At 40.4% G+C, this 26840-nt stretch overlaps 1 protein-coding gene and 1 long non-coding RNA gene across 8 annotated transcripts; one reads left to right on the top strand and one right to left on the bottom strand.

Moving 5' to 3' along the window:
- Positions 1 to 342: 342 nt before the first annotated feature.
- Positions 343 to 4340, bottom strand: LOC128765623 (uncharacterized). Its single transcript, XR_008415907.1, has 3 exons — positions 3443 to 4340; positions 1688 to 1831; positions 343 to 1615 (listed from the first exon to the last, which is right to left on the bottom strand). It is a non-coding gene; the product is annotated as an uncharacterized LOC128765623 (long non-coding RNA).
- ikzf2 (IKAROS family zinc finger 2) lies at positions 3416 to 26194 on the top strand. 7 transcript variants are annotated; one of them, XM_053876467.1, is made up of 9 exons: positions 3416 to 3659; positions 4446 to 4511; positions 5110 to 5154; positions 8905 to 9003; positions 14096 to 14278; positions 15612 to 15779; positions 20169 to 20306; positions 21809 to 21922; positions 22502 to 26193. In XM_053876467.1, exons 3-9 carry the CDS (start codon positions 5127 to 5129, stop codon positions 23278 to 23280), a joined length of 1509 nt encoding a protein of 502 aa, XP_053732442.1. In that variant the 5' UTR covers positions 3416 to 3659; positions 4446 to 4511; positions 5110 to 5126; the 3' UTR covers positions 23281 to 26193. The 7 variants fall into 7 exon arrangements, with proteins under 7 accessions (XP_053732442.1, XP_053732445.1, XP_053732441.1 ...); XM_053876466.1 differs by lacking the exon at positions 3416 to 3659 and adding an exon at positions 3974 to 4220; XM_053876470.1 differs by lacking the exon at positions 5110 to 5154 and having other exon boundaries at positions 3419 to 3659.
- Positions 26195 to 26840: the final 646 nt, after the last annotated feature.

Here is a 26840-nt window from a genome sequence, read left to right as displayed (position 1 = left end):
TATATTTTTTTTTTTTTTTTTTTTTTTTTTTTTTTTTTTTCCCAAGATAGATGGTTTATGTTTCCGAAGAGACAACACATACTCATTACTCATTGAAATAATGTAATGTATTTAAAAAAAAGAAAATAAAACAAACAATAAATAAAGTAATAATAAATAAGTAACTAATGGATTTTATTTTAATTAATAAAGATATTTATTCTTTGCTGCGAATGTTCGACAATTGAGTTACATCGTTACATTGTGTCATTGCAAATTACAACCTGAATTTTTTATATATATATATATATATATATTTTTTTTTTTTTTTTTTTTTAACTGTCCTTTGAGTAGTGTAATATAAATGCCTGTTCCGAAGAGACCAAAAGGAGATCCAAAACTTTGTCTCTGAAATGTCACATCCCCATCTGCCGGTTTCTGAAGTCAACAATTCAACAGCCTCCAACGCTCAATGATATTGAGCAAGTGTGGCCGACAGAGGTCGCTACAGGATAAAATATGATCCTTTATTGCCTGAACCAGTTGAATTCATACTGAGCGAGTGGGAAGCGCTGGAAGAACGTTTTGATGAGAAAATGCCGAATAATAAAGTTTGAACAGGAAAGTATGATTTATATTGTTTTCCATGTTTACAACAGAAAACAAGACAACAGTTTGAATTCATCAAACCGCATTGATTGGTGCTAAAACTGTTAAAAATATTGACATTATTTGCATTCTCAAATTGACAACTGATCTAGTTCATTCAATTGAATGTATTTTTTCGTTTGAAACTCCACTGCCCCCTGTCTGAGAGGCCAGGTACAACAAGCTATATTCCAAATCTAAAGTGGTCGCCACTGTAAATAAACCACTAAGTAAGTAAGTATTTTTAAAACTTTTCCGTCTGTGCTGCCACTCATAAGGAAGAATGCTTCAGTTTTACTTTGGATCACATTTATATTTGTTTAATTTGTTGGTGAAGCTTAGGAGAGGTCAGTCGGGGAAAAGAATAACCGAACAAGACTTTTTTAGAAACAATCAATTGACTCCAGGATTCGAAACACAGTATATGAATAAATAAACATTCGGCTATAAACAGGGAGAAGTGGCAGATATTCAGTGTTAGCACTTCTGGCCTAATTCATTGATCCATGGAGACAAATGTTGACCTGATCATTCCACGGCAGCCGCTCGATACTTGCATAAGTTTCCACAAGTTCATCAGACTCCATTCAAAATCAATACATTAATGGAGCTGAGAGTTAATCATTGATTTTTGTCTGTTAAAGAAAACAAAATGTTGCTGAAATAGTTCTGAAATTTAGCCACAATTGCAACAGGATTGTTATGTGAATACATTTATGTGTTTTAATAAACTCTAAAATACGCTGCAATAATGTTGTTATTATTGCTGTGTACACAGAATGTAAGATGTGAAATTTATGCCTCACATTCTCAAGCACAAACTGAAGGCCACGGGGCCAAATCCAGTCCTCCGGGTCACATTATGAGGACCAGAATCTCAATACTGGTTTAAAGTCCATCCTTACCATCCTTATACTTGACCGGGTGTTTGTCACAAGGAGACTTTACTGAGGGTTTGTCAAGAAACTTAATGAAGAAAACAGAAATCCTGATGGAAGGATAGGAACAGGGGGTGTCAGTGAAACTAGCCAGGGGCAGACTGAAACTCTTACTTACTTACTTACTACGCACTGTGTAGTAATATTGTTGGGCCTGTGACTTGAATGAAATTTTCCCCTCGCGTGGTTTGACACAGCTGTTCCACACTGTCTCAGGAACAACTGAGGTTCTTCACTCCGATGGGTGTGTTCCGTGACCCAGCGCCCTGTGGTGGAACATGTCGAGTTTAAAAGGTTAACTGCTGTACTGAGCCACCGTGATTGAGGACACTTGGGTGGTGAGGAGTTTCGCTTAGTCTTGTGAATAAGAAGGAACAATCCAAAATAAGCAGGCGTAGGCATTAGACTGACGCGGAGGCGACCGCGGATGGTGACGTCCGGTCACGTGCCTGGTCGGAATAATGGAGATGATGGCGACGGAAGATGTGACGGACGAGGAGACTTCCGTTTTTTTGAACGCTCTTGTCATGCCCCGTTTAAATATTTACACTAGTGTGACATCAACTTTAGTGGACAACTCTATATGTCTGTCTGTCTATCTGTCTGTCTGTCTGTCTGTCTGTCTGTCTGTCTCTCTGTCTATCGTGAGAAATAGCGAATAAGGTGGTGTTAAACTGGAGGCTCCTGGGCCATATATGGCCGGCGAAAGCTTGAAATTGTTGGTTAGAAAATCTTTATTTTACGACCCACAAAATGTCTACTAGCTAGTCTTATGACATAGTGTACCAACATAAATCTGAAATGTAATGGTTTTCTTACCTTTCTGCAAGTGAGCCACGGTCATTGTGGTGTAGCAGCTTGATAGAAATTTTGACACCAAAGAATATGGCATTTGGGCTCCATTTGAATGAAGAATTAAAAGGCAGACAGGGGGTGTATTCATGTATTTTTTTTTGTTTGTTTCTCAAAGTTCACATCTGTTAACACTTTAAACAGCTCCATAAATACATTAGACCGACTACTAACTGCATTGTCCTGGATACGACAGGACACTATGGTCAAGACCAGTGATTTGTAACGGACCCATTTTGTGGGTTAAAACATCATCTGTTCTTGATTTATAAAACCATCATTTCATTTTAGTGACATTGTGTTGATGGCTTTTCATTCATGGCTTGTCCAAAAGCCACCAATGGAATTGAGCCACAATAACTTTCTGGCGTCAACCAACTGCAATTGTTCCTGAAAAGAGCTCAGGGTCCAAATCTTGTCTGGCCACATGACACTTGTATGCAACTTTACAAAAATAAATAAATATGAAAAAAATAAAATAGTGGTAATAATAATAATAATAATAATAAAGGATTAAGGAGGCTATTGAAAAATAAATGAATGATAAAAAATGAATAAAAAATAGGGTGATGAAAAATAAATGATAAATAAAAATCAAGAAATAAAAAAAAATGAATGAAGCTGCTGAAAAATAAATAAATAAATGATAAAAATTAAAAATAAGAAATCAAGAAATTAAAAAAAAAAAAAAAGAATGAGGTTGCCGAAAGATATTGAATTAATTTGGAAGTTTTGAATTAAGAATTAAAAAAAAGTTTCAATGAGGCTGCTGAAATTAAATAAAGAAAGAAAGAAACGTGAGCCTTTATTCCAAGAGAAGGGGTCTATTTGCGAGTTTACACACTTGGAAACACTTTCCAAGAAAGTGAAAGCCAATTTTCAGCCCTGTAAATCGTTGTATGGATTTTGCCGTTACATCACTTGAGTAGCACTGTGTCCAGACTGTATCGTTAAACATAAGAGGCCCTTTGAAACCCAATCGTCCACCTCGCAGCGCGTCAGACTGGACTCAGTGTCAGACCAACCTCTCAGAACAGCTTCCTCCTCGTCTGTCGGCAGCTCTGGAGGAGATGGAGGAGGAAGTCACTGGTGGATTTTGCAACTGTTGCCTCCTCCGCTGCAGCTTCGGAACATCACTACCTCGGAGTCCGCACATGCCGGACTAGAATGAAGTCACCGCGAGGCGTTTGCGCCGCTGGAGCCATGCGCTAGTTCATGGAACAGAAACTCCAACGTGGTTAGGTAAGGTGCAAACCAGTCAAAACAATGGTTTCTGTGAATCATTTCTTTGGGCGAAGGAGCTGCGGGCGCACGTCTGCAGACACGTCTGTGTGATGAATGGAAGCCAGACGGACTTGAACCTGTTGAATTGTCGCTGCGCAGACGAGCAGCCATGGCAGCTTGCAGCGAGCCTCAATCCAGAAACGAACACGCAAGCGCCGTTTATTTGCCTTGAAACAGTCCCCGCTCAAGATGGTTAGAATAAAGTCGCGTGTGATATGATGTCGTGTGTGTGCGCTTTGTGACGCGTTCAGGCTCCGACCTTGAGCGTGCATCATTCAGCAGAGCTTTATTCAGGCAGCAGTTGAAGTGACAAAAAAAAAAAAAAAAGTCTGGCTGCTCCCTGTCGCTATGGCTAATTCCTTAGGAACCGGTGGATCCAGTTTGATCCATCCCTCTCTTTCTTTCCTTCACCAAACTTGTTGAGTCTCCCTCCTTGGTGTTCCTGTCAATGCAGGACGGTGCGAGGCGCAGCTCGGTGCTCGTGAAGGCAAAAAACATGTCCCTCGTTTAAGGAGAAAAGTAAGTGAAGACTTGATCGGTCGGTGGGGTTTTTGGAAGTGGACCGGAGGGGCGCAGGAACTGAAGGATTTGGCGCAGGACAGATGCGCGCCTCCTCCGAACTTTCCCATGCGTCTTTGAAATGCGTCACTGTTTGATGACTGCGTACCTGCCGTGCGGTTTATTTATTTATTTTCAAGCCCGTTATGGATTGAAACAATGTACTTTGTTGTTTGTGTATTCCAGGGAGGCGGAGACAACAGCAGTACCTCTATCTGTCTACTTATCTTTGCTCAGGGAAGACTTCTGAAGGTAATGTATTATATTTTCTTTCTCATTTTGTTGAAAACTCTGCCTCGCATGCGATTCATTCATCATGTAGTGAACAATGAATCACATATCTACCGCTGAACTGAAGGTGGAGAAGTGTCTAATTAATATTGAAACCAGTGAGTAGATTTTATGTTTGTATAAAATGGATTAATATATTTTTATTATTATTTTGTATAATATGGATATTAACTGACTCCAACTTTATTTAAAACACTGTACGTGTTGCTATGTACTTTACACGTTCAATGTTAAATTTCTCTTGTGAAGAGTGAAGTGAAAAGATGTATAGAACTTATAAAACTGCTGGATCCATTTGGACCCATTTGTTATTTCTAATGTATACACAGTTAAAGTGTAATCCTAAATGTTGAGTACAAAAATATGTGATTTTTAATGTCACTTCTGCGACAATCAACTTCTCAAAATGAGCTTCAGGCCAATGGTCGCTTTCTAATAAGTGTCAAATTACGATGAATGAAGGTTGCTATGCCGGGAAACATTGCCATTGTCAAACTGTGTTTTGAAAACCGGCTCAGTTGTCGGACTTTAAGTTAGTTTTCTTCTGTGTTTTGAACAGCTTCTAAATCACCTGGGATGGAGGCTTCTAATAGTTATGCTGCTAGTAAGTCCTCGGTTCTACACGCTTTACATTCACTTGACAAAAAGTACATTTGTGAGACTCACATTGATGGAGCTGAAGTGAAAGTTTTACGTATCGCAGGTGTCTAGCACCGTGGAGGCTTTGAGAAGAATTGCTCTACAGAATGAGCTTCAGTGGAGGTCAGTTTAACCCCATGAGGAACAATCCGGACTTGTACCCCCTTTCTCTGCTGCATATCTGCATATATCTGAAGGGATCCCCCCTCAAAAAGCAGCCCTTTTCCTGTTCACACCTAAAAGATGCATGAGCAACATCCTCTTGCAAGCAGCAGACACTGGATACGCACCTTCTGGAGCTCATTTCCACTGCACTTCTTCGTCGTTCTTGCCAAACCCAGTGACCCTGGAGCGTTTTTTTTTTTAAAGCTGGTTATTCTCAACATCAGTGAGGGCTTTTGGGTGGTGGAGGTTTTCAGAAACAGTTTGCTGGTGTGATCCATGTCATTCATTCTGCGACATGATGTGTGTCTGGTTTTATTCAGGGACATGACTGACAGGTAATGGATGCAGCCAACATAGAAATGTAGATGTATATATTGTCTGCTTTTCCGAAGACTCCCACACAGTAATCATGAAAATGTATGTCTAAGTTGGAAAAACAGCTGAAAATCTACAGCAACTTACACTGAGAAATTAGGCTACTATAGCTCTCATATTGATGCGAAAGAGCAGTTGAAGAAATGCCTCCAAAGATTCAAGGCGTAGACATCCCCGCATATTCTTTAAAAGCTTCAAATGAAAATTATTTCTAAACACATTTCAATATGTTTGCCACACTATTTTTTGTTTTGTTTTTTTTTTGTTCATTAATAACGGGATTTTAATTTGTACAAAATAAAAGCATTGCGAGGCAACAAAGTCCATATTTTTGTCGAAAAAAAAAAAGTCACTGGTATTGCAGTCCGTCTCTGTATATTTTTGTTACATGAAATATTCTCTGCCAAAAGGCAGATTAGTCTAGTGTTCTAAACTTTAAAGGAGAATGTCCCAGCATGTTACAACATGTAGCTTAAAATCCTTAAAGATCACTGTTGCAGTGGTGTTTTTAGGTGTTAAAACCTCAACGACCACATGAAAAACGAACCAAAGTTGCGACAAACAAACAGGTCGTCCATTTTGTAGTCGAGATATTTCTGCGAGCTGGACCTGCCTATGTGCTCCCTGTCTCCTGTGGACAGTGTACACGCAAGTAAATACTGCGGCTAAAATTGACCTCAACCGTTTTACCTTTAATGCCTGTAAGCACCTTGTGTTGCTTAAACAATGCCAGCGCTGGGCAACCATTTGTGTCGCACAAAGGCGTCTCTGCGATGTTCTGTTTCTCTCTCTGAAATGTTTTCTGTTTTAATGGAATCATTTTAAGGAGGCAATTATTCAACACTGCGGCATCACATAATATTTAGAAACCAGAAAATTGTGAGCTGATGTTTTATTAATGAAAGATGTTTGTTGGGTATCGCTTGGTATAATTGTCTCTGTCGAGACGCGTGTCACCAGAGAGTGGTCGCAGTTTACGCTGTAATTAATCGGGTGTGTGGGTGTGTGTCTGTTCAGTGTGTGTGGGAGAGGAACCTGGAGGTTGGACAGGAAAAACCTGATCCCAGAGTATCCAGAAAAGACAAAACGCTACTTAAAAGAAACAACTTTTTTTTTTCTGAAGGAAAAGAGAAGCGGTTCAAATTGAAATGGTGATCTGTAATAAGCAGAATCGATGAAGGCGAACATGTAATTACAGTGGTTTTGCCTCAAGCTGTAAGACCTGAATTTCCTCTGACCCTCACTCGTCTCCTGACTCAGCAGGTTTTACAACTACATGCTGCAGATATTACTTTTATGATACATGTCTATTTTTTTTTCTATTGTAGTGAGTGTCAAAATTGAAAAATGTTATTTATTAAAAAAAAAAAAGAAGTACAATTTCACTACAAATATGTTTTGGTGAGAGAACTTACACAATAAAAACGAATAATTAAATAAATAAAAGTTCAATCTTGTGTCATGAACATGTATAATATAAGCAACTTATTAGACTGTTATGGTTGCTGTGGTAGTACGGCTGTTGACCTATTGTGTTGTTACACATTCACAGCAGTGTTTTGTTACCGTAACAGCATGTAAATCATAAAACTGAAAATAATAAAGTCCTCATCCGTGCTCTTTTGGGATGAATCTTATTAGCTAATGGCGTTTATCAATCACCCAAAGTAGCTGGGATATGCTCCAAAAATGAGGAATGAATGAATGTACTTCTGGGAATTTCTTTGATTTGTGCTGAGCAAGTCTTCTAGTTGATCTTCTGGCAAATTCTAATAAAGAAAACAAAGTCATAAACAACTTGCGTGGGAAGAAGGAACGAAAGGATTGGTGTCATAAAGGTGTAAAAGGGACCGCGGAATTGAAATGTCTCCCACCAATTTTCTGGAGATCAGAAGCAGATTATTATATATATTTTTTGTTTGTTAATCATCATCTGAATATACACCAGCAAGAGGTTTGTTTTTTATTTATTATTATTATTTAAATTAAAGTAAATTCAATACACAGTACCTTCATTTACAATGCTGCGCTATATAAGAGAAGCGCTAAACGCTAGCTCTGCGTCTCGAAGAGTCACTCCTATGAGCTATGTTTTTTTTTTTATTTTAAACCCGGTAATTCGGATTTTTTTGGTCCGTTGTCTGTGTCAGGGGCAAGTGGTTGAAGATGAGTTTCAATGGTCAACAAAAATTGATCTTGGTGCAGTGCATGTTCTGGGTTTATGAAAGGAACTGCTCTTGTCAAACCAGATGATCGACTGATGCTGCTGTTGTTTCATGCTGACTCGCAGTACTGGTCAAGAAAAGATCCTTCTCGATGAGGATCCCTCTGAATCTTCCGGTGAATGTAACCGGCGTCTGCTCGAGTAACGGAAAATCCTTTAAGGGAAATCTGGGCCAGCCCTGTCTCCAGGACAGCATTGCCAAGGGATAGCCAATGCCGGTCACCTGAGATTTTATCCAACCCTGCAACCCTGCAACCCGAACCGTGGCCCAGGGATTGTGTCATGGACAGCATCTCCCAGCATGTGCCACTCAGTGGGGCCGCCGCCACAATGGGACAAAGGCACAGAAGAGGTTGTTGAACTAATACGGGCTGTCAGGGCATGAGGAGCGCTGACACAGATTTCCTCCTCACGTCTTGAGCAACACTGTTGGCCTATTAGGCGTTGACAAATTGGTCAAGTTAAATCTGCCTAGGTTGCTTTACTTTTCGGGAGCATTCCCTGGTGAATATGAATAATTTCAGAAAAGTGACCTCCGGGATCTGACACCTGGGTCAGCAGGGGTGTTTGCCTGTTGCCACTGCATTGTTCAGTGACCCTGATGAGGCAGGGGTGTAAGAGGATAAGGGGATGGTTTGCTCTCCCTCTGAGTGGACACAGGGCTATCCATGGCCTGGCTTCTGTGCAGACTGCTGAGAGGTTGCAATCCGATCCACTTTTGCTGGACATTATGATCTCACTGGCGTTTTAAGGCTGCTCTGCATCCTGAGTTTACCTTTGAAGTCTCTAAAAAAAAAAAAAAACAAAGATCCAGTTACTCATATTCAGAACGTGAGGGTGTTAAAAATATTCAAATATAATATACATTGAAATGTGAAACGGTTTATGTCAAATTGAAAACTAAAATCAACAATAGGATTGTTATGAAAGCAGTTTCTCTTTGTCTCCTAGGTAACGGCCAATGCAATCCAGTTAAGGAAAAGTCAAGAATGTTAGCAGACATGTCGACATCTAATGGACAGACGGTTCAGGGCCCTGATTCCCCGAGTGGTAAGAGCGCAATAATAATTACACTTTTGTGTGGTCTGTCCACTTCATCCAGAGCCGCACAGGTTGCAGACATGATTTTTACCTAAAAAAATAAATAAAATATTGACTTTAAAAGTGCAGTGGAGACCGGACTATTTTAAGATTACGAAGATTTTTTTGTGTTTAAATTGCTTCGTTCACTGCTCAATTCTGAGTTCTGATCATACATCGAGTTTTACAAGTCTATGTGTGACTGGCGGTTCTCTTCAATATGTACATGTATTGAGCACAATTGTATGTGACTTTCATTTTGCAAGGAGAGAACTAGAGCAATTATTAACTCATGACTTAAAGGCAGTTTGATGCTTTGGAGACGTGTGCAGTGGAAGGACATGGTGGATGTGATAAAAATGGACTTGAAGTGGATTGGTGTGACTCCTAGGATGAGGTCTGTGAGTGTTTCTGTGGTGACCCGTGGCAGGAAAATGAAGATGGAGAGTAATCCTGTTGTGTAGTCAGTTTATCTTGTCCAGTACACTCCGTTGTTCATCTATGCTAGTTGCCTCCTGCACCTAAGTCAACCTTCTGCATCCTCCATGGTTATTCATTTCGTGAACTTCTACGACGTCAAAAGACTCACTGAGGGTCTCAGTTATGTGTTTGCTTGCTCTTCTCCCTGGTGCGTGCTCACTGGCTCACACGCACTCACGCAGGAGGTAACCTGATCAATCTCCACGAAGCCATATTTGTATTGTGAATCATTTCTGATTTAATTCTTATTTAATTGAAACTTGGCACACTGATGCCTTATATCATTTTGAAACCCTTGAAATGAGCATGATTTAATGTATAGGCTTGGAAGCATTCATTTCTGGACGGTAATGTAGTCAGTCAGTTTTGTCAAATATAAGTCATTTTTAAACCCTCATAGCATGGAGAATAAAAAAAAAATAAAACAGAATGAATGTGCCAAATCTTTTTCTTTTTTTTCAGAAAATTCAAACTTTTATCTAAAACCATTTTTGCCCTAACATTTCTCCCATTGCTACAGTGAATATTATTTAAAAAATTGAAATCAGTTTTATTCATTGCCTTGAGTTGAGACGTCTGACTTCAGCTGTGTTAGTTTAAGTTCTGCTGTACATTCAGCGCAAAGTTGTAGTAGCCAGTCAGTATGGTTGCAGTTATACAAACATCTCTCTGGAGCTCTACCATGTTGATTGTGTCCTGTTTTTCCTGAATACTTGTGTACACACTTGTGACTGTAACTGAACAATTCACCAGAAAAACACTGAGGCAGTGCATACCTCCATCAAGTCACTCCAGTCACATGACTTTATAATACAGAACAAACAATTGAATCAATAAAACAACATCCATGATTCAGTCATGTTTCAGTGCTGTCCTTGGTCCTGCGAGCCACTTACAGAAAGCTCCTGTTTCAAGTTGTGTCAGTGTTGTAGTCCAGACCACATAACCTGGAGACCAATGAGGGCCAAGACCAAACTATATATAATACAACATTCAGACGCTTAAGCCAATTAGTCATAGACACACACATTTATTTAGTGTTTATTTACAACAGGAACAACAGTCATTTTGTCAAAATAAAAGAGCTGAAATGCGATCACTGAAGCAAGGAAGTAGTTTGGTCTGTATTCAGTCGGCCTTGGTCCCACCCCCTCAATGGTATTGGTCTCAACTCGGCCTTGGGTTTGGTGGTCTGGACTACGACACACATACAGTACAGCCTTAGTAAATACTGTAGTTCTTCAGACAAACTTCAAAGCTGCACACCCTGTTCAGTTTGTATATTTCAGACCTTTGTTGCTAGATAAACCCCCCAGCAGAGTCCCACCACCGGCCCTCATGAGGTGCCATTCAGACCCGCTGCTGCATCTGTTGCACTCTTTCAAGTGTGTCCTCATCTGACCACTCTATGCATTGCAGTCTGCCACAGTGGAGGAGACGGATGTAATGATTCAAGGAGCTGAGTAGCAGCATGTTCAGGTCTGCGCCTTGTTGCCAGGATACAGCTGTCAAAGACAAGGCTCAATCACAGTGCGGGTATTCAATTTTTCTCAGAACTAGCGGCGTCTGTGGAAACATACCGAATGACCTTAAAAAAAAAAGTGCAGCTGCTTTGTTGAGATGTTTTGCTCTAATCTCAATTGAGGGACGTCGTCTATGCTGAAATGCTGCGTCTGGAATCTGATAGCTCAACAGAATGGTCACTTTTTTTTTCACTGTTAGTCATCAGTTTATGCCTTGGAACCCCCATTACACTACTTCTTAACCTCTCACTGGTCGACTCTGTTGCTGCGAGAACATCCTCACCACAGTATCCTCAACTACTCTGTTCTATGGCCACTTTGCAAAGCCTTTGTGTTCCCACTGCAAAAAAGACTCGTCTGTTGCAGTGCATCGTGGGCCATTGGAAGTTAAAGATAGCAGTACATGTCCATTATATGTATTTATTATATATATATATATTATTATTATTATGTATGCATCATCATGTATTCGGATTTGACTGCTTAAACCACCTGCTTACAGCCCTTTGTCTCGTGTTTTACAATAGGTGACGTCCCTTATTCCCCTTATGAATATGGCGACATACAGTAGTTCTGTAAAATGAGTCAGGGCGCTTGGAAAGGCTATCTGTTGTTATCGGACCTTTGTGCTTGTCTTATTCATTCAAATAAATAAATAAATAAATATCCCAATAGCGGAAGCCAATTTTGCAGTTGGCACATTTCTTAAATTGACAGGTTGTTTCAGCTGTGTAGAGTTAAGTTCACACCATACGCGATATATGCAACTAACAGCGGCTCCGTGCGGACGGCAGAACTAGCTTTGTTTTTACGTTTATGCGGCTGTTTGTAGCGTCATGCTAACAAACAGCAAAGAAACATCAGCTGAGTGTGCGTGTCACTGCCCTATTTGCTTCTTCATCCCGTTTTGCTTCCATGGCTCATACTTATGACGTCATTTCCTGTCCGCATGCGCACATTGGTATTTCAAGACGTCATTTCCTGTCCACATGCGCAGATGGGTGTAGCTGCTTGACTCATTTATTAGAATAAAATAAGCACCGTCATTACGCCACGCCTCACTACACGCTCGTATTTCATCAAGAGAAGCAGAATTTGAATTACTAAAGTACTACGCCGACGTATTTGAACCTTATTTTATATATGTATCACTACATTTGACTTGTATTCAACAATTCGGATATTTTAACAAGATTTCAGATGGAATAATTGGATCTTTCTGTGCAATTTGCATGCAGTTTTCTATCTTGTCTACGAGGCCTCAGTTAATATTAGTATATACTAAGTGACGTCTTGAAATACCAATGTGCGCATGCGGACAGGAAATGATGTCATAAGCCTGAGCCCTGGAAGCAAAACGGGATGAAGAAGCAAATAGGGCAGCGACAGTGCGCTTTGTTATGTGGCAGAGACGCTCTCTGATGACATCATCTCACGGCGCACTCTCCTCCAAATAATCGCAAAATAATAACAAATGGAAACTGGCATTCAGTCGCATTTTCCTTAGTGCATTTTAACGAAGAATTTTATTGTGAAAAATGTCAAAACATTTGGATGGAAACCCCATAAACGTAGAGGTGCGATTACTGTTGTGCAGTGCACTACAATCCGATACATTCAGGAAGGAAATTGGATGAGAAGCTGATCGTGGTGGTTGCTAATGTTGGCGACTCAACTCAGAAGTCGTGGTGTCCAAATCTGTTTTGCTTTTCATATGAGTCCACCGCAGATAACGTATGTCTGTCCAATCCGCCATGTTGACTTGAATCGACCTCTAGACAAGAAGATTGGCCAAGTTATTTAAACAACACTGTGTTTGAGAGGTGAGCGGAAGTCACTTTGATCACAGCATGTGAGTAGCCAAGTCGCAATTGTGCAAATGCACCTTCAAATCTTTAGAAAAAATGGATGTCTTGTATTTCTTTTTTAAGGAAACTGTTGTTGCTGCTGATTTTCAGTGAGAATGCAACCGTGTATATTCACTTGTCATCCTTTTTTTTCTTTATATTGTCCCCCAAGGTGCACGCAACATACAAGAATTTGTAAAAGGACAGGTAGATTTGAAAATAGTGGGAATTAAAATGAGGAAAATTAAGTATTGAAAAGGCAAAATTGGCAATTATTTATTTATTTCATCAATATTTCTTGCACTTTGCACTTTGGTTGTGAATATTATTTTCCCTTCAAGGAAAAATACACAGAACTTCTCTCTTTTTTGAAGTTTCCTGTCCTTTCTATCTGCCACCTCTTTTTTACTTCATGACCCCAGACACCAGGTTTTTGACACTACTATCAAAACAAACTTCAAAAATGATTATTCCAATTCTTTTTTACCCTCATTTTTTATGTACTTGATGTCTAATTTATTTCATTTTATTGAGAAGACAGTCAAACTAGGAGATTTTGCAGAGACTGAAATGCTAAAAGGATCTTTCAGGTGTAACCTTTAACTGCATGCAAAATTAATTTCCAAAAGAATGTTATTTCTGGGCGTCAATATGGTCTAGAATCGGCTTCAGTCGATTTCATGTAAAGGAGAAGGCAAGGTTTGGTGAGCAGAGGTGAAATGTGAACTTTTTTTTTTCTTGAAAACCCAATTGCATAAAAGCACATGAAACAAAAACATAAAAACACAATTCACTTCTTGGTTCTACTTGTGACTATGATGGGAGCTAACTGGGTCACATTCTGAGTCGCTCAAATGCACAGGTTTTTCTGTTTCGACACCAAATGTCAAACAAATTCTTACAAACCTTGTGACATCCAGTCATTCTCCCACAGCTACTCAGGAGATACGATCAGCTCAACCTACGACACTCCCTTTCTCCCAAGAGTCTGCCAGGAACCAGACAAGCCTGTTTTCATTGCCTCCATCTTTTTCTTGTCAAAAGTGTCGGTCCATCCCGACACTGCCGCCGTGCAACATTGTTCATTTACGGCCACAAATTGTCTTTTCTCCTTGGGTCATTGTAGCGCTGGCCAAGATTTTTTAAAGGCTTAGTGAACCGCTGTCCATGGTAGATTTATCGTAAACTTGTGACTTTGTCTCTCCATTGAAGAGCTCACCATAAAGCAAGAGGAGGAAACTGGTGAGGAGGCGAACACCAGGAGCCCAGCGCTCGACCAAACCAGCCGGGAAGACGTTTCCTCGGTTAAATCCATGACTGGCAGCCCGGCTGAGGCACAAGACGGGCTCTCTGGCAACAATGTGACCAATGAGGCAGCAAGTCGGCAACCAAATGGTAACAAAAAAAACCTGTTGCTTACTGTCACATGTAAAGTAAAGACCTGGATTTATGCCTTTCACAATCCAGACGACATTCCTGACAGTCCATGGTTTGGTTTCTCCCGAGAGTGAGTCAAAGCCATTTCCCCGTCGCTGGGTGTGGATATTTTTTCTGTCTTTGTGCTCAAAGACAATAGCTAAGACTTAAAATTATTATCAGAAAAAAAATATCCTTGGAATCCCCCGCAACCTGTTTCAAACTGACAACCACAAATGACTTCCGTAGTTGTCACACCACTGGATCTTGTTTCGCCTTTTTCCAACAGGCTGCTGATCAGAAGATTTGGCAAGAGAACAGATGATGTGGTTTAGCGGGACAAACGCTTCCTTCTACTTCTTTTTTCTTTGACCACACTGTCCGCAAAAGAAGTCAGTTCCACCTGATGAGCAAATACATTCAGTCATTTAAAAAGAAAATGACATGAGAAATGCTTAAAACAGTAAGCAAACATCCTTGCTGTAGCTGAATAATAATAATAATAATAATAATTTTCCTTTTTTTTGTTTGGGATACCTTATCAGATCGCTTGATCACTGGCTCTCACTGGACCAACTATTTAGTGGAATTGAAGAAAAGCATTGAAGTTTGCTTCCACATATCACGCAAAATCTAAAGTAACGTTTGCTGCCAGTTGTTGAAAAGCAGCGCTCTCACAGCATTGTAATGTGTCTTTCAGACATCAAATGTGAGATCTATGTCATGTTTCAAGCTTGATCAACAAAATAACTTTCATCTCTCCATTGACTCCAGTTCATATTTTTTGTTAACTGGTCCCATGAGATGCAAACAGGATCTTGAAATGAACTGAGATTTATACCAATCAGTTCATTGCCAATATCAATCGCAAATTGACTCACTGTAGATTTTCTGTGTACAGCACTTTGGATGGCTTCTACTTTATTTGTTGCCAGACACTATGCAGATAGGTACTGCATTGTTTTCTGTCATGTTCAGTGGTTCGTGCAGACGCCATTTTTATGGAGCACTTTTTTAAAAGCGTGAAAAAAAGACCAGACTGGAGATGGACTTTGGGTTGGACAAGACACAGAGTTCATATTTGAGTGGAATAAGGCCCAATGCCTGGATCAACCAAGTAGTGCGTCGTCTTCTTTGTTTGGCCTGTCATTTCCTTTGCACATAAAGAGACTGATGTGTCAACATGGGCTAAATTCAAGATAGAGAATTTATAATTTTTCAACAGGAGCATCTGCGAAAACCATCTCCTTTCGTCTTTATTTCAATTGAAGATTTTCTGACGGGTTTCTCACCGACTTCCTCTTCCTCTCAGGAGACCGACCTTTCCAGTGCAACGAGTGCGGCGTCTCGTTCACTCAGAAGGGGAACCTGCTGCGACACATCAAGCTGCACACGGGAGAAAAGCCCTTCAAATGCCCCTTCTGCAGCTACGCCTGCCGCCGCCGCGATGCCCTCACCGGCCATTTGCGGACTCATGCTGGTGAGACACTGTATTCTCTTCTCCATCGGTTTCCATTTGGCTCTCTTGGTCAGCGGCAGACGTCAGACAGAAAAAAAAAGACCTTGGATTACTTTTATGTTTATATTTCACAGCCTCTCATCCCCTCCCTGTCTGCCATCACCTGTCTGGCCCTGACAAAAAAGAGAAATAACTTATATATAAATAAGTAACGTAGCAGAAGTATGCAAACATTAATCTGGATTTGTTCATTTTAACTGTTGCTACTAATATACAGACAATATACTAACACCACTCCTCATTTTCACCTCCATATATTTTAATACTACTATTTGCTCAACATAGACAATATGTAAATTTTTTTAATTTTTTCAATGAACATGTGTGAAACGCAGACAGCCTTCTATTCACCTCCCAGCTACAAGCTGTTTCCTCTCAGCTCACTTTTTCAACACGAAGGTTCTCAATGCTGCTGCATTCAAGGTCAGACACCATTGTCACAGCTGCTGTTGATGTCGTCACTGTTGAGATTTTAATTTTCATTTTTTTAAATCATATGAAACATCCATTTGAATTGAGGAGGAAACAAATAAATCTTCACAATGACATTAGATACATTTAAAAATGATTTACTTCCTGGCCAAATATATAAAATCATGCAAACCGTCAGTTTTTTATTAAAAAAAAAACTACATTTGAGAAGACGTCGATGTAATTTTGGTGGCGGTCTGAACTACCACCTGGATCAACAAATCATTTGAAGGCTCTCAGAGGTGCAGAGGTAGCTTCAGCGTAGTCTCTCACTGCTTCAAAAAACAGCTATTTACTTGTCGACTTGAACATCCAATGTAGATGCCGAAGATAGCTTTCATATCAGTTAGCATATTGTGGCATTGGCATTTCAATGGAGGCAAATTTTCCCCTTCACACACGACTGTCTTGATGTTACTTTGTATATGTAGCACCTTCTGCGGCCATGCACTTTACCCATGATGCCTCCCAGTGGGTAACATGAGTAAAGCGCATGGCCTAACCCCCATGAGACTACAAGAAAATGTGTCCTTATTTCCAGAGCCCTCTAGATGGCACTCTACTGACTAAAACCTTTGTATCTCAACCACCATTTGAAATATACCTCACATTATTATTAAACTGAGCGTGCCACCTACTGAGCTCTGAAAATGAGACATGGCACTGTTTCATGAAGCCTCATCTGCCCATCACTGGCATCTGGGTATGACGCAAAAGGCAAAACAAGTGCTTCAGTTGAATGCCGAATGCGGCAACATACAACGCAGAATGGATCGACTTCAGCGTGACTCTGGGCCGCAAAAGTCCAATTTAAAATAGCTGCTATCTGACACAGTAGTGAGAATGGGTTGGGCCTTCTGTGTTGGACAAGCACTTGTATAGCATGCTGAGGTCTTGCAACATGAAATGGATAGCCAGGGCCACAGTACCTTGACCTATGGTTATTAGCCTTGCGGAGACTAAAATCACTTCTTAGTGTGAGGGTGGTAGAGTAGAACTGTAACTCCTCGCGTTCAGATTAGCCAGTTGATATGGCTGTAGTCAGGATGCTTCCTGAGCATTCTTGGAATGACCACGTGGAAGGAGGCAGAGGAGCCCATCCAGTTCCCTTGTGTCCCTTAGACAGTGATGGGTTGATGAAGCTTCATGAAACAGTGTCCGACTTTTCAGAGCTAGGTAGGTGGCGCTCTTGGTTTAAAAACAATAAGTCGTTTCCTAGAAATGGTAGGACAAATTCAATGATTTTAGAGCAGAGAGTGCCATCTAGTGGGCTCTGAGAAAGAGAACACTGTTTCATGAAGCCTCACCAGCACTTCACTTCTCTTGGGTGTCATCAAAAGAACTGGGGGAGATGTTGGAGAAGTCTCTTTTCAAATGAACAACTGAATTTCTTTCCTGAATTAGACGGTTTTTCAGAGGCAGAGAGGAACATCCTTTGTTTTCAGCTATTTTGGATTCTATCCGTGTTCGTATGAATTTGTGCGATGATATTTCAAATCCACAAGGTGTCATGCAAATACATCTATCACACTTATCAAGAAATCTTAAAATGTCAGACTTGATGAAACGGGATTTTAGTACCTGTGTTTGAGGGTCTAATTGAAAATACATCCCAGGTTATTCATTGTTTATCTTGCAGAGCGTGTCAGCCGACGTGTTTCTTTTTCCTTTAGCTGAATTATAATATTAACAATGTCCCTCACTGGGGAGTTTTTACATGTTGTAGGAGACAAGTACCATTTTCTAAAATCACTCGAGTGAGTCTGAGTGCGCAGTCTGATCCATTTGCATGAATAAGAATAGCAGCTGAAGGGTGGATTCTTAAGACCTATCTAACATCTGCACAAGGTCATGTGTGGGTGGGTAGCTAAATATGAAAAATAATAATGCTGTGACTGTGTGTGAGTGAGTGGGCGGGGTGTGCTGGATAGGCAGTTTGGTAAGAGAGAAACGAGAGTGCAAAAGAAAGAGAAAACCACTGAGGACCTGAACTGATGAAGAGTATTGTTGGTGGTACAGCAACACCAAATTGGGGGCGAATGGACCAGTTAAAATGGAAAATGAAAAAACTCAAGGTCACGCAGCAGTTGGTTTGTGGCTAATTGACTGGTTAAATCTACCAAATGGCACAAGAGTATAAGTTTCCTCGGTTGAATTAACCCTAACCCACACTGGGGAGAAGGAAATCCTCCATTACACTGTTATGTAAGCCTGATATTGCAATATCACTGAAATGGGTCACAGAGTACGTGATAGTGATAGTTTATTAGGAACAGCTATTGCTCAAATTTTCCGTTTCGTCATTAAAGACAACAGAATCTTCCCATGGCTACTAGTCATCTTAACCACACTAATGACTGATAAAAGGTCATAGTCAAAGTGGATCAGTCAAAGCTGACGCATAATTCCGTCTCTGCCGTCTCACTTCGATGCTAATGGGTGCGACATGTGCCCCCATGTTGGTCGACCCTATGTAGGTCATCTGGTTTGATGTCTTAACGCTAGACCTCAATGCTGAACAGGGGATGACTTTATCTCTTTCGTGAACCGGGTTTAAAACCTTAACCTCAACTCGGAAATGAATCGAAGGCTGTCGTCATTTTGACACGGTAACTAGAACTGAATTGTCGCTGCATTGAAACGTGTCCAATTCTTAGTGTTATTCGATAGCAATGGTCTGTTAAATGTTTTCATCTACCCAGATTTGAATACGGAATTAAAACGTGAAACAGTGTGTATTTTTTTCTGTATCTGTGAAACACTACACTTTAGGATGTTAAACACTATGGTGTTGTAGTACTCAAGATCGGTCTTGGTCTCAAGAACAGTCTCAAGACTATTTTCTTAGGGTCTCAGTCTCGGTCTTGAATGCATTTTTACTCTGTCTTGTCTCAGTCTCGGACTGGGCTGATGAAGGACTCTGGCTTTTTGTTCGGTTTTGTTGTGTTTTTTATTTGATATTTACCTCGGGTCTCTAACTGATCCACCAGGGGGCTACAGTGGGTGCAGGTTTTTGTTCCTACCTGAACAGTAGGTTACCCAAACACCAATAAGGTGTCTGAAGACTTGTTTCAGCTGACACCTGATTGGTGTCATATATATATATATATATATATATATATATATATATATATATATATATATAGATATAGATAGATATAGATATAGATATATGCAAAAATGAAAAAAACACACACACACACACACACACACACATATATATATATATATATATATATATATATATATATATATATATATATATATATATATATATATATATATATATATATAAAAAGACCGAGACGAGACCTTTTCGGAGATCAAGGACTCTCAAACTGATCCACAAATGAGCCGCGGTGTTCGCAGGCATATATGTATGTATGTATAAACAATCATTTTATATACATTTTATATATTTGATGTCTTCACTATGTATCTAAAAAGTAGAAAGAAGTCAAAATAAAGATAGTAGTCTACTAGATCGATCGATATTTACTTGGTGGGCCAGACTGGGACCCCATGCTGTGAGTTTGACACATCTATTGTGTACTGTATTTCACCATAAATCGTGAAAAAACAAGCAAAAAAACTATTAATATCATCATTGTGTCTTGTGTCCCACACACAGTTTCTAAGAAATGCAGCCAGCCTGGGGCCATGAGAGTTCGGCCTTTCCATTTGTGTCATAGTGTGCTTTTGCAATACGTTTCCAACACACCCGTGAACTACAGTTTTTGTTGTGCCACCTCTCCTCTGTTTACTATTATGCAAACACCTGCCCTGCACTTTCATATTATCTTGTTTTGCACTGCCCACTCTTTGTGCACATCGGGGAATAGAACTAATATTCTTTCCTTTAACTGCCTTCACTTTCAGTTGGCAAACCACACAAGTGCAACTACTGTGGACGAAGTTACAAGCAGCGCACCTCTTTGGAGGAACACAAAGAGCGCTGTCATAGCTACCTGCAAAGCATAGGTCTGGATCCAGCCACCGCCGCCAGCCCCTACACAGGTAACTCATCTGACTGGAATCATTCACACGGTGAAGGCCCCCTCACTACTGTTCCACGTAGCGCCACGTCACAGGAAAACAATTCGAGTTCCACATAGACAGTACCCTCATCTGAAAGGTGCACATTAAGTCACTTTACATTTGCAGAAATTTGTTGAATAAAATTTGTTTCTGGCTTTGCAGTGATATTTCACTGAGTACGTGAGATATCTTTGCTGAGTTTAGCGAATGAAAAACTTCATGTTTTCAAGTGGTCTAAGATCTAGTAACCCCCCAAAAAAATGTCACTGCCACAGTTCAGCATACCAACTTCTTTCAATGCCAGGAAGTGAAAAGGAGCAGCAACATCTGCCCCCTTTCTATTTTTTTTAACTTTATTTTTCCCAGACCGATGTTTAACTATAGATTAATCTCTTTTCAGTCGACTACAAAGTACACTGCTAATATGATTGATCAATCTCATGATGATGAGTCTCGTGATACTGTGGTCTGGAGGTTATTTATGTTCCATTTCCTCTCTTTCTCTGGTGTTATGTTTGTTGTCCGCTGGTTTCAAGTGCAGCGCTTTTTTTCCCCATTACATTTCTCATGGCTTCAGATGGTTGTTGTATGTGCGCTAGTCTAACCCTGTCTAAGTTTCTTTTCCATTGTTTTTCAGACATATAATTTTGATATACACCTACTGGAGTGTCTCCAACAGGGGTTATGGTTTTCTCAATATATTCTCGCTCTTAAAGATTACACTCAAAAAAAAAGCTGGGTTATGGGTTAAGGGTTAAGCCACAAGGTGGTGCACCCTCAGAGTCCAATTTCACATTATGTGGCGTCCGTCATGTGATCATGAATATGACTAACGCTGGCAAACACATGGTCACATACTGTAGGATGCTATATGTCAAGTAAGGTTTCAGTGAGAGCCGTGGATCGTCACCCGACGCTGCGATTTGAGTCAATTGAAACAGCTGTGTGTAAATTTCAGGTGGCCTGGCGGTCAGCTGTCCTCAGTGAATGATGAACTCCTTGCGCCCCTGCTTTCTCACGTCCTACCACAGCTTTTCGTTCTTAGCTTTCGTGTTCCAATTCTTGTTTTTTGTCTTTCATTGAGTTGAGTTCAGTATATTTTTTACCTATTTTCTTACTTTATTTTGGCAAGTTTTGTAATTTAGTTTTGTAATATATGTGTCCTGAATATATGAGAATATTATTTCGTCAATCTGCAACTTTTTTCCTACTTTTTGCTCTGAAAAAGTGTCTTCACTTTGCCTGTCGTTTTAAATGGATCAAGTGCTGTTATACCTGAATTATTCATTATAATACTGAGATTCATCTAAGGCTGGTGATATATGGCTTCTTGGATTTTGGGAATTTTCCATGTACGTTTCATGTAATCACCTTCAATGCAGCAATTTTTGAACTAATCCTACTGAAATGAACAACATAATTCACATGTCAGTGAAGGAGAAATACACATATTTGACGCTACTATGTCCACGTCCACAAAGGTGATGTTCCAAAAGAGCCAAGACACATGGGGACCTTTGATCGCCCACTCGTGATGGAAAGACTTCACAGCAATGTTGGCAAGAGGAAGAGCACAACTCCTCAAAAATTTGTGGGTCAGTATACAACTTCTGAAAAATATACGGTGTCACGGCTTGATGGCTTTTAATATCTCAGTTCACATTTCAATGGCCACAGGCTTCTGCTTTCTGACTTCGTTTGCCAAACCGTTTGTTTTGGCAATAGAGGAAGTTAGAGCAAGTGCAGCTAGAAAATGTTTTCCTCTGTGGTTAGATACACCTGTAACGTTTCACTTATTGACATGGCCCAGTTCACCACATCCCTACTTTGAAGGGGTTAACAGCTTGATGCAAAATGGATGGGGTTTTCCACTGTTTAGACGCACAACAGTTAGATTTTAAAAGAACAAACAAGGTGTACTGGAAGCAGTGACAGGGGGGACAAGAGGTTAGAGGACGCACGGGGGAGGACATGAGAGATGAGTATACTATCAGCAGGTGGAGTTTCCAGGAGAAGAGTGAGGTCAACTGGGAAAACAGGTTTCAAAAATACATCACAAAACAAAAGTCACACACAGATCAAGTTCTTTTTTATACCATCGAGGTAGCCACGTGTCATGCATATTAGCGTGAGGTCGAATTGTGTAACTTGGGTTTTGTCTTGTCTCACGACAGGTGATAAAATGGCTCGCTACGGCTATCCAGAGTTAAGCTATGAGATGGGTCTCAAGTACGAAAAGCCGACTGAAATGATGCCAGGCCGGATGATGGATCAGGCCCCCAACAACCCCATGTACCTTGGATCAGACATGCTGCGGCTGCACCATCCCGGTCTGTCTGTGGCCGAGGTGGTTCCTATGGTGAACCCTCTGTTCCACCATGTTCTTCCCATAAGCCAAAGACCAGAGCGTCCTGGAAACAGCGATGCCCTCCCGCCGCAGCTGATACTTCCCACCGATTACCCCAGCCACTCCACCTCTAACGGCGCTTTGCCGCGGCAGGTAAAGCTGGCACAGTCGGGACAAAAGGAGTCTCCCAACAACAGTGGATTGGAATCTGCTGACTCGGCACGCAGCAGCCCGCAGGAGAGGCCAGGCTACCACGCCGGAAGCACCCCTACGGGTCACAGGTTGCGTTCAAGTCCTGCTGTGTATTCAGGGGATCATGTGGCAGTAGCGTCGCCTCGAAGTGGGTCGGCGTCAGGTACCGGCGCCCTGCAAGCCACCGCCGTCAATCACGACGGGGTGAGGGTCTTCGCCAAGGACGGCAAAGAGCTGCGGGTGTTCCAGTGCGAGCATTGTCGAGTGTTCTTTCTGGACCATGTCATGTACACTATCCATATGGGTTGCCATGGTTACAGAGATCCACTGGAATGCAACATCTGTGGTCACCGCAGCGAAGACCGCTACGAGTTCTCCTCTCACATCGTCCGAGGCGAACACACGTTCCACTAAAGAGGAAATGTAGGAAACGCTGCAGAAGTCTGATCAGTCGCCTCTGGGACTGCGCAATGAAATAGTTTACATAGGTGTAGCACAATCACGGACCATTAAGCTACTCTGGAATCTGAACGATCATAGACATATGAAGGGAAACAAGCAGCGTGGGCTGCTTTGGAAGTCCAGCAATGCTCTCAGAAACCATTTTAAAACCTCAAACACATCTTGGTAATGACTAGCATCACATGTTGCACAGTGTTTATCTTACTCCTTTCTGTTCCTTGGCTCGCAAAACAGGATGTTGCCATATGCAGCTGTGTTCAAGTCCATCCCACCCTCATGCCGTCTTCGTAGTATGTTTGAATATGATCATCAGTTTGAGGACAATAGTTGAGGTGATTTGAGCTGAGATGAGAAGGTGTCTTTCCAGAGCCATCATCTTAATGTATATGTAGTAGATTGTTGTAGTGAAGTACAGCAACTTTGAATAATACAAACCTCCAAAGCCCTGAAAAAGTTGGTTGTTTGGTTTGGATATCGCGAGAATGAAGAGGAGATGCTTTCAAGAAAAGGATAAATACTGAAGACAAGTTGACAATAATGTATTTTCTTTACTGCTTATAGCTCAGACTTTGAAACGAAATCCACCAAAGAAGTGAATATTTTCTTTGACTCCGAACAAGGTTGTCACAGGGAAGTGTAGTTGCTGATAAACACTCAACAGAAAGTGAAACATCAGATGGATATCAAGTGCATTTAAACAAACTTTCTTCTAGAAATACAGGTTTTTACTTTTACTGGACGGCGCATTTTGTGAGCTGAAATAACGTCTCTGATAACTCAAAACTTTTCCAGGATTTTGGAGCTGTTTTTGAAGTTTTAAAAAGTCGGCCCAGAATATAACTTTCTAGTGGCTTTAAATTTTTTGATGTCAAGTTGCATGATGAGTTATGAACATCAGTGGGAAGTAAAAGTGCCTGGCTCTTCAGAACCATGAGGCAGAATGTGGAGCTTTGAAAAGTTGTGTGCCGATAGTGTGTGCTCATGATAAAGTCAAGACAATCACGAGGTTTACATGCACTCTATATTCCTGATGATATTTATATCGCTCTCATTGCTGCAGTTACTCAGAGTATAGTTCCATTGAAAAATGACTTCTATTGGATTTGATTTAAAAAAAGGCATTTTCACGTGGTGTAGATTGAACCTCAGCTAAAGGTTGATAGTAGCGCTGTGCTGATGTGGCCTCATGAAACAGTCCCCCGCTGAAAACGGCACTCTCGGTTTAAAAACAATATGAGGTTACATAGAAATGGTAGTTGGAATGCAATGATTTTAGAGCAAAGAGTGCCATCTAGTGCGCTCTGAAAATGAGGACGCTGTTTCATGAAGCGTCATCCCGGGTTGTTAACCAGAATTTTGATCTTAAAAGACTTGACGGATGAGACTGGACTGCCTCATGTGGACCAACAATGAAGACCCAGTCGCCTCACTTTTCAGACCTAATTCTCATCCAATAAAGGTGTTGAAACATTCTTTTATTTGAAACCGTGCTATGGAGGAGAATCTGTGCCTTGTCAAACAAAACAGACAGAACATGTATTTTGGAAGATCCCACAGTCATTTGTAAATAGCAGAGGCACCCATGCTACTGCAATACCCGACAGCTACTACTTTTCAAAGGCATTTTTTGTTACCATTTCTATCACTGCATTAAATAATTTGTGCATGTAAATGTAGTGATTGTGCAGTTTTATCGACAAATGTAAAAAAAGAAGTGAAGGACAGGATGCTACTGGTTAATATGTGGGGAGTAAATTCATACATAAATGTACATAAATCCAATGTTTTCTTGGATACATTTCTGGTTTTGTCGGTTTACATCTTATTCTTGATGACCTCTGACCTTGTTAAATCTTGCACTTTTAAAAGTGACTCTTGCTTTCATAAATGGACTTTATCTGAAGCAGCCATATATATCTATAAAAAAAAAGGGAAATTGATTTTCTATAAATCCTTTTGTGAGTCAGTGTTTTACTTGAAGACAACCTGTTTCACAACTCTATTTTTCTGTTCTACGTCAGTGCAAATGTGGTTTTTGTGAATGAGTGTGCGCTTTAGCTAAGTGTTCTCAAACGTATACGAGTGTGCGAATCAAACAGGGTTCAGGTAAACTTATTTTTAGAGATAAACAATTTGGCACTGAAATGTTAGGATGATGCGGCAAACTTCTTCTATGAGGGTTCTCAGGTATTTACATATTCTGTACTTCATGTCCTGAAACATGTGATTTGTAAAAAAAAAAAAAAAAAAGAAAGAAAAAGGAAACACATTGATCACTGAATACAGTGGATGAAGTTTTGACCCAAATGACATGAAGACGCAGTGCTGTGAAGAATGTATATTTTTAAAGATTTTTTTTTTCTGTGTAAAATAAATGATTCTTTACTGTTGACTTTTGAAAAGGAATTGAGGAAATATTGTAATAATAAACATTCTCAAAACCAACATGAGACATCTGTTAGGACTCACGCTGTGTTGTGTTGTGTGAACATGTTAACACACCGGTTTTCGCGATGACAGAATCCAAGATCCTAGCCAGTATTGTGATTTTTTTTATTTCCTTATTTAGATCTAATCACAATACACTACATTCCATTTTTGATAGTTGGAAAAAAAAAAAAAAAGGGTTTTATCAAATTGCCTTGAAAGCCACACAGCGTTTGTAGCGTTCTTGACCTCTTATCAGAACGATTTTTGGATCCAGATGGTAAACCAGAACACCGCCATCATCAACAGTTCCTGAAAAACAATAATTCATATATGGTCATTACATTTCAAGCTATTTTGCGAACAAACAGACCGGACCACGACTGTCTTTGGTTGTTTTTTGAGGTATGTATCTCTCTGGCTCCGCTCCCATCTCCAAATCTGTCGTAGAGTTCATTCCAGTGGTCCCTGAAACTATTTTCTTTTTTCACTAAGAGCAGTCGTGTCCAATGAAATCGGTTAGCACACCGCTCTCTAAACAAAGAAAGAACCTATTGGTTCATTGTCAAAGTGAAAGCTGGACCTACACACCTCAGTGCCCCTGGATAGACCATGTAGTCGCAGGAAATTTCCACATATTTACTGTCGATAAAACGCAAAAAGGAAGGACCGAGAAGTGCCTCTTATATCTGATCAATTTGCCATTAGATGGCGCTCTCTGCTCTAAAATCTTTGATTTGGATTTGAACAAAGATGTCAATGAAACATCATTTGAAAACCGAGAGCGCCACCTGCTGAGCTATAAAAATGTGGCGACTGTTTCGTAAAGCCTCACGGAATGAAACACTCATCTCATGGTTGTAGTAGGTTCTGATTCATGGAGCATAAATCTATTTTAACCTCCCAAAACTCAAATGAAACAGAAGAACTTGGCAGGTTAGTCAGTGACAGGTAGGGTAAAAAATGGAAAGGAAAAACTCCAAACCTGCTACACTGTAGCGATGGGCTTGCGAGGCTTCATACGGCAGTGTCCTTGGTTTTAAAGATGATGTGAGGGTTTATTGAAACAGCTGTTTCATTCCACT

This window comes from Synchiropus splendidus, chromosome 10 (assembly GCF_027744825.2).
Source record: "Synchiropus splendidus isolate RoL2022-P1 chromosome 10, RoL_Sspl_1.0, whole genome shotgun sequence".
Taxonomy (NCBI): domain Eukaryota; kingdom Metazoa; phylum Chordata; class Actinopteri; order Syngnathiformes; family Callionymidae; genus Synchiropus; species Synchiropus splendidus.
Note: the sequence above shows the minus strand (reverse complement) of the source record. Positions and strands in the feature narration are given on the sequence as shown.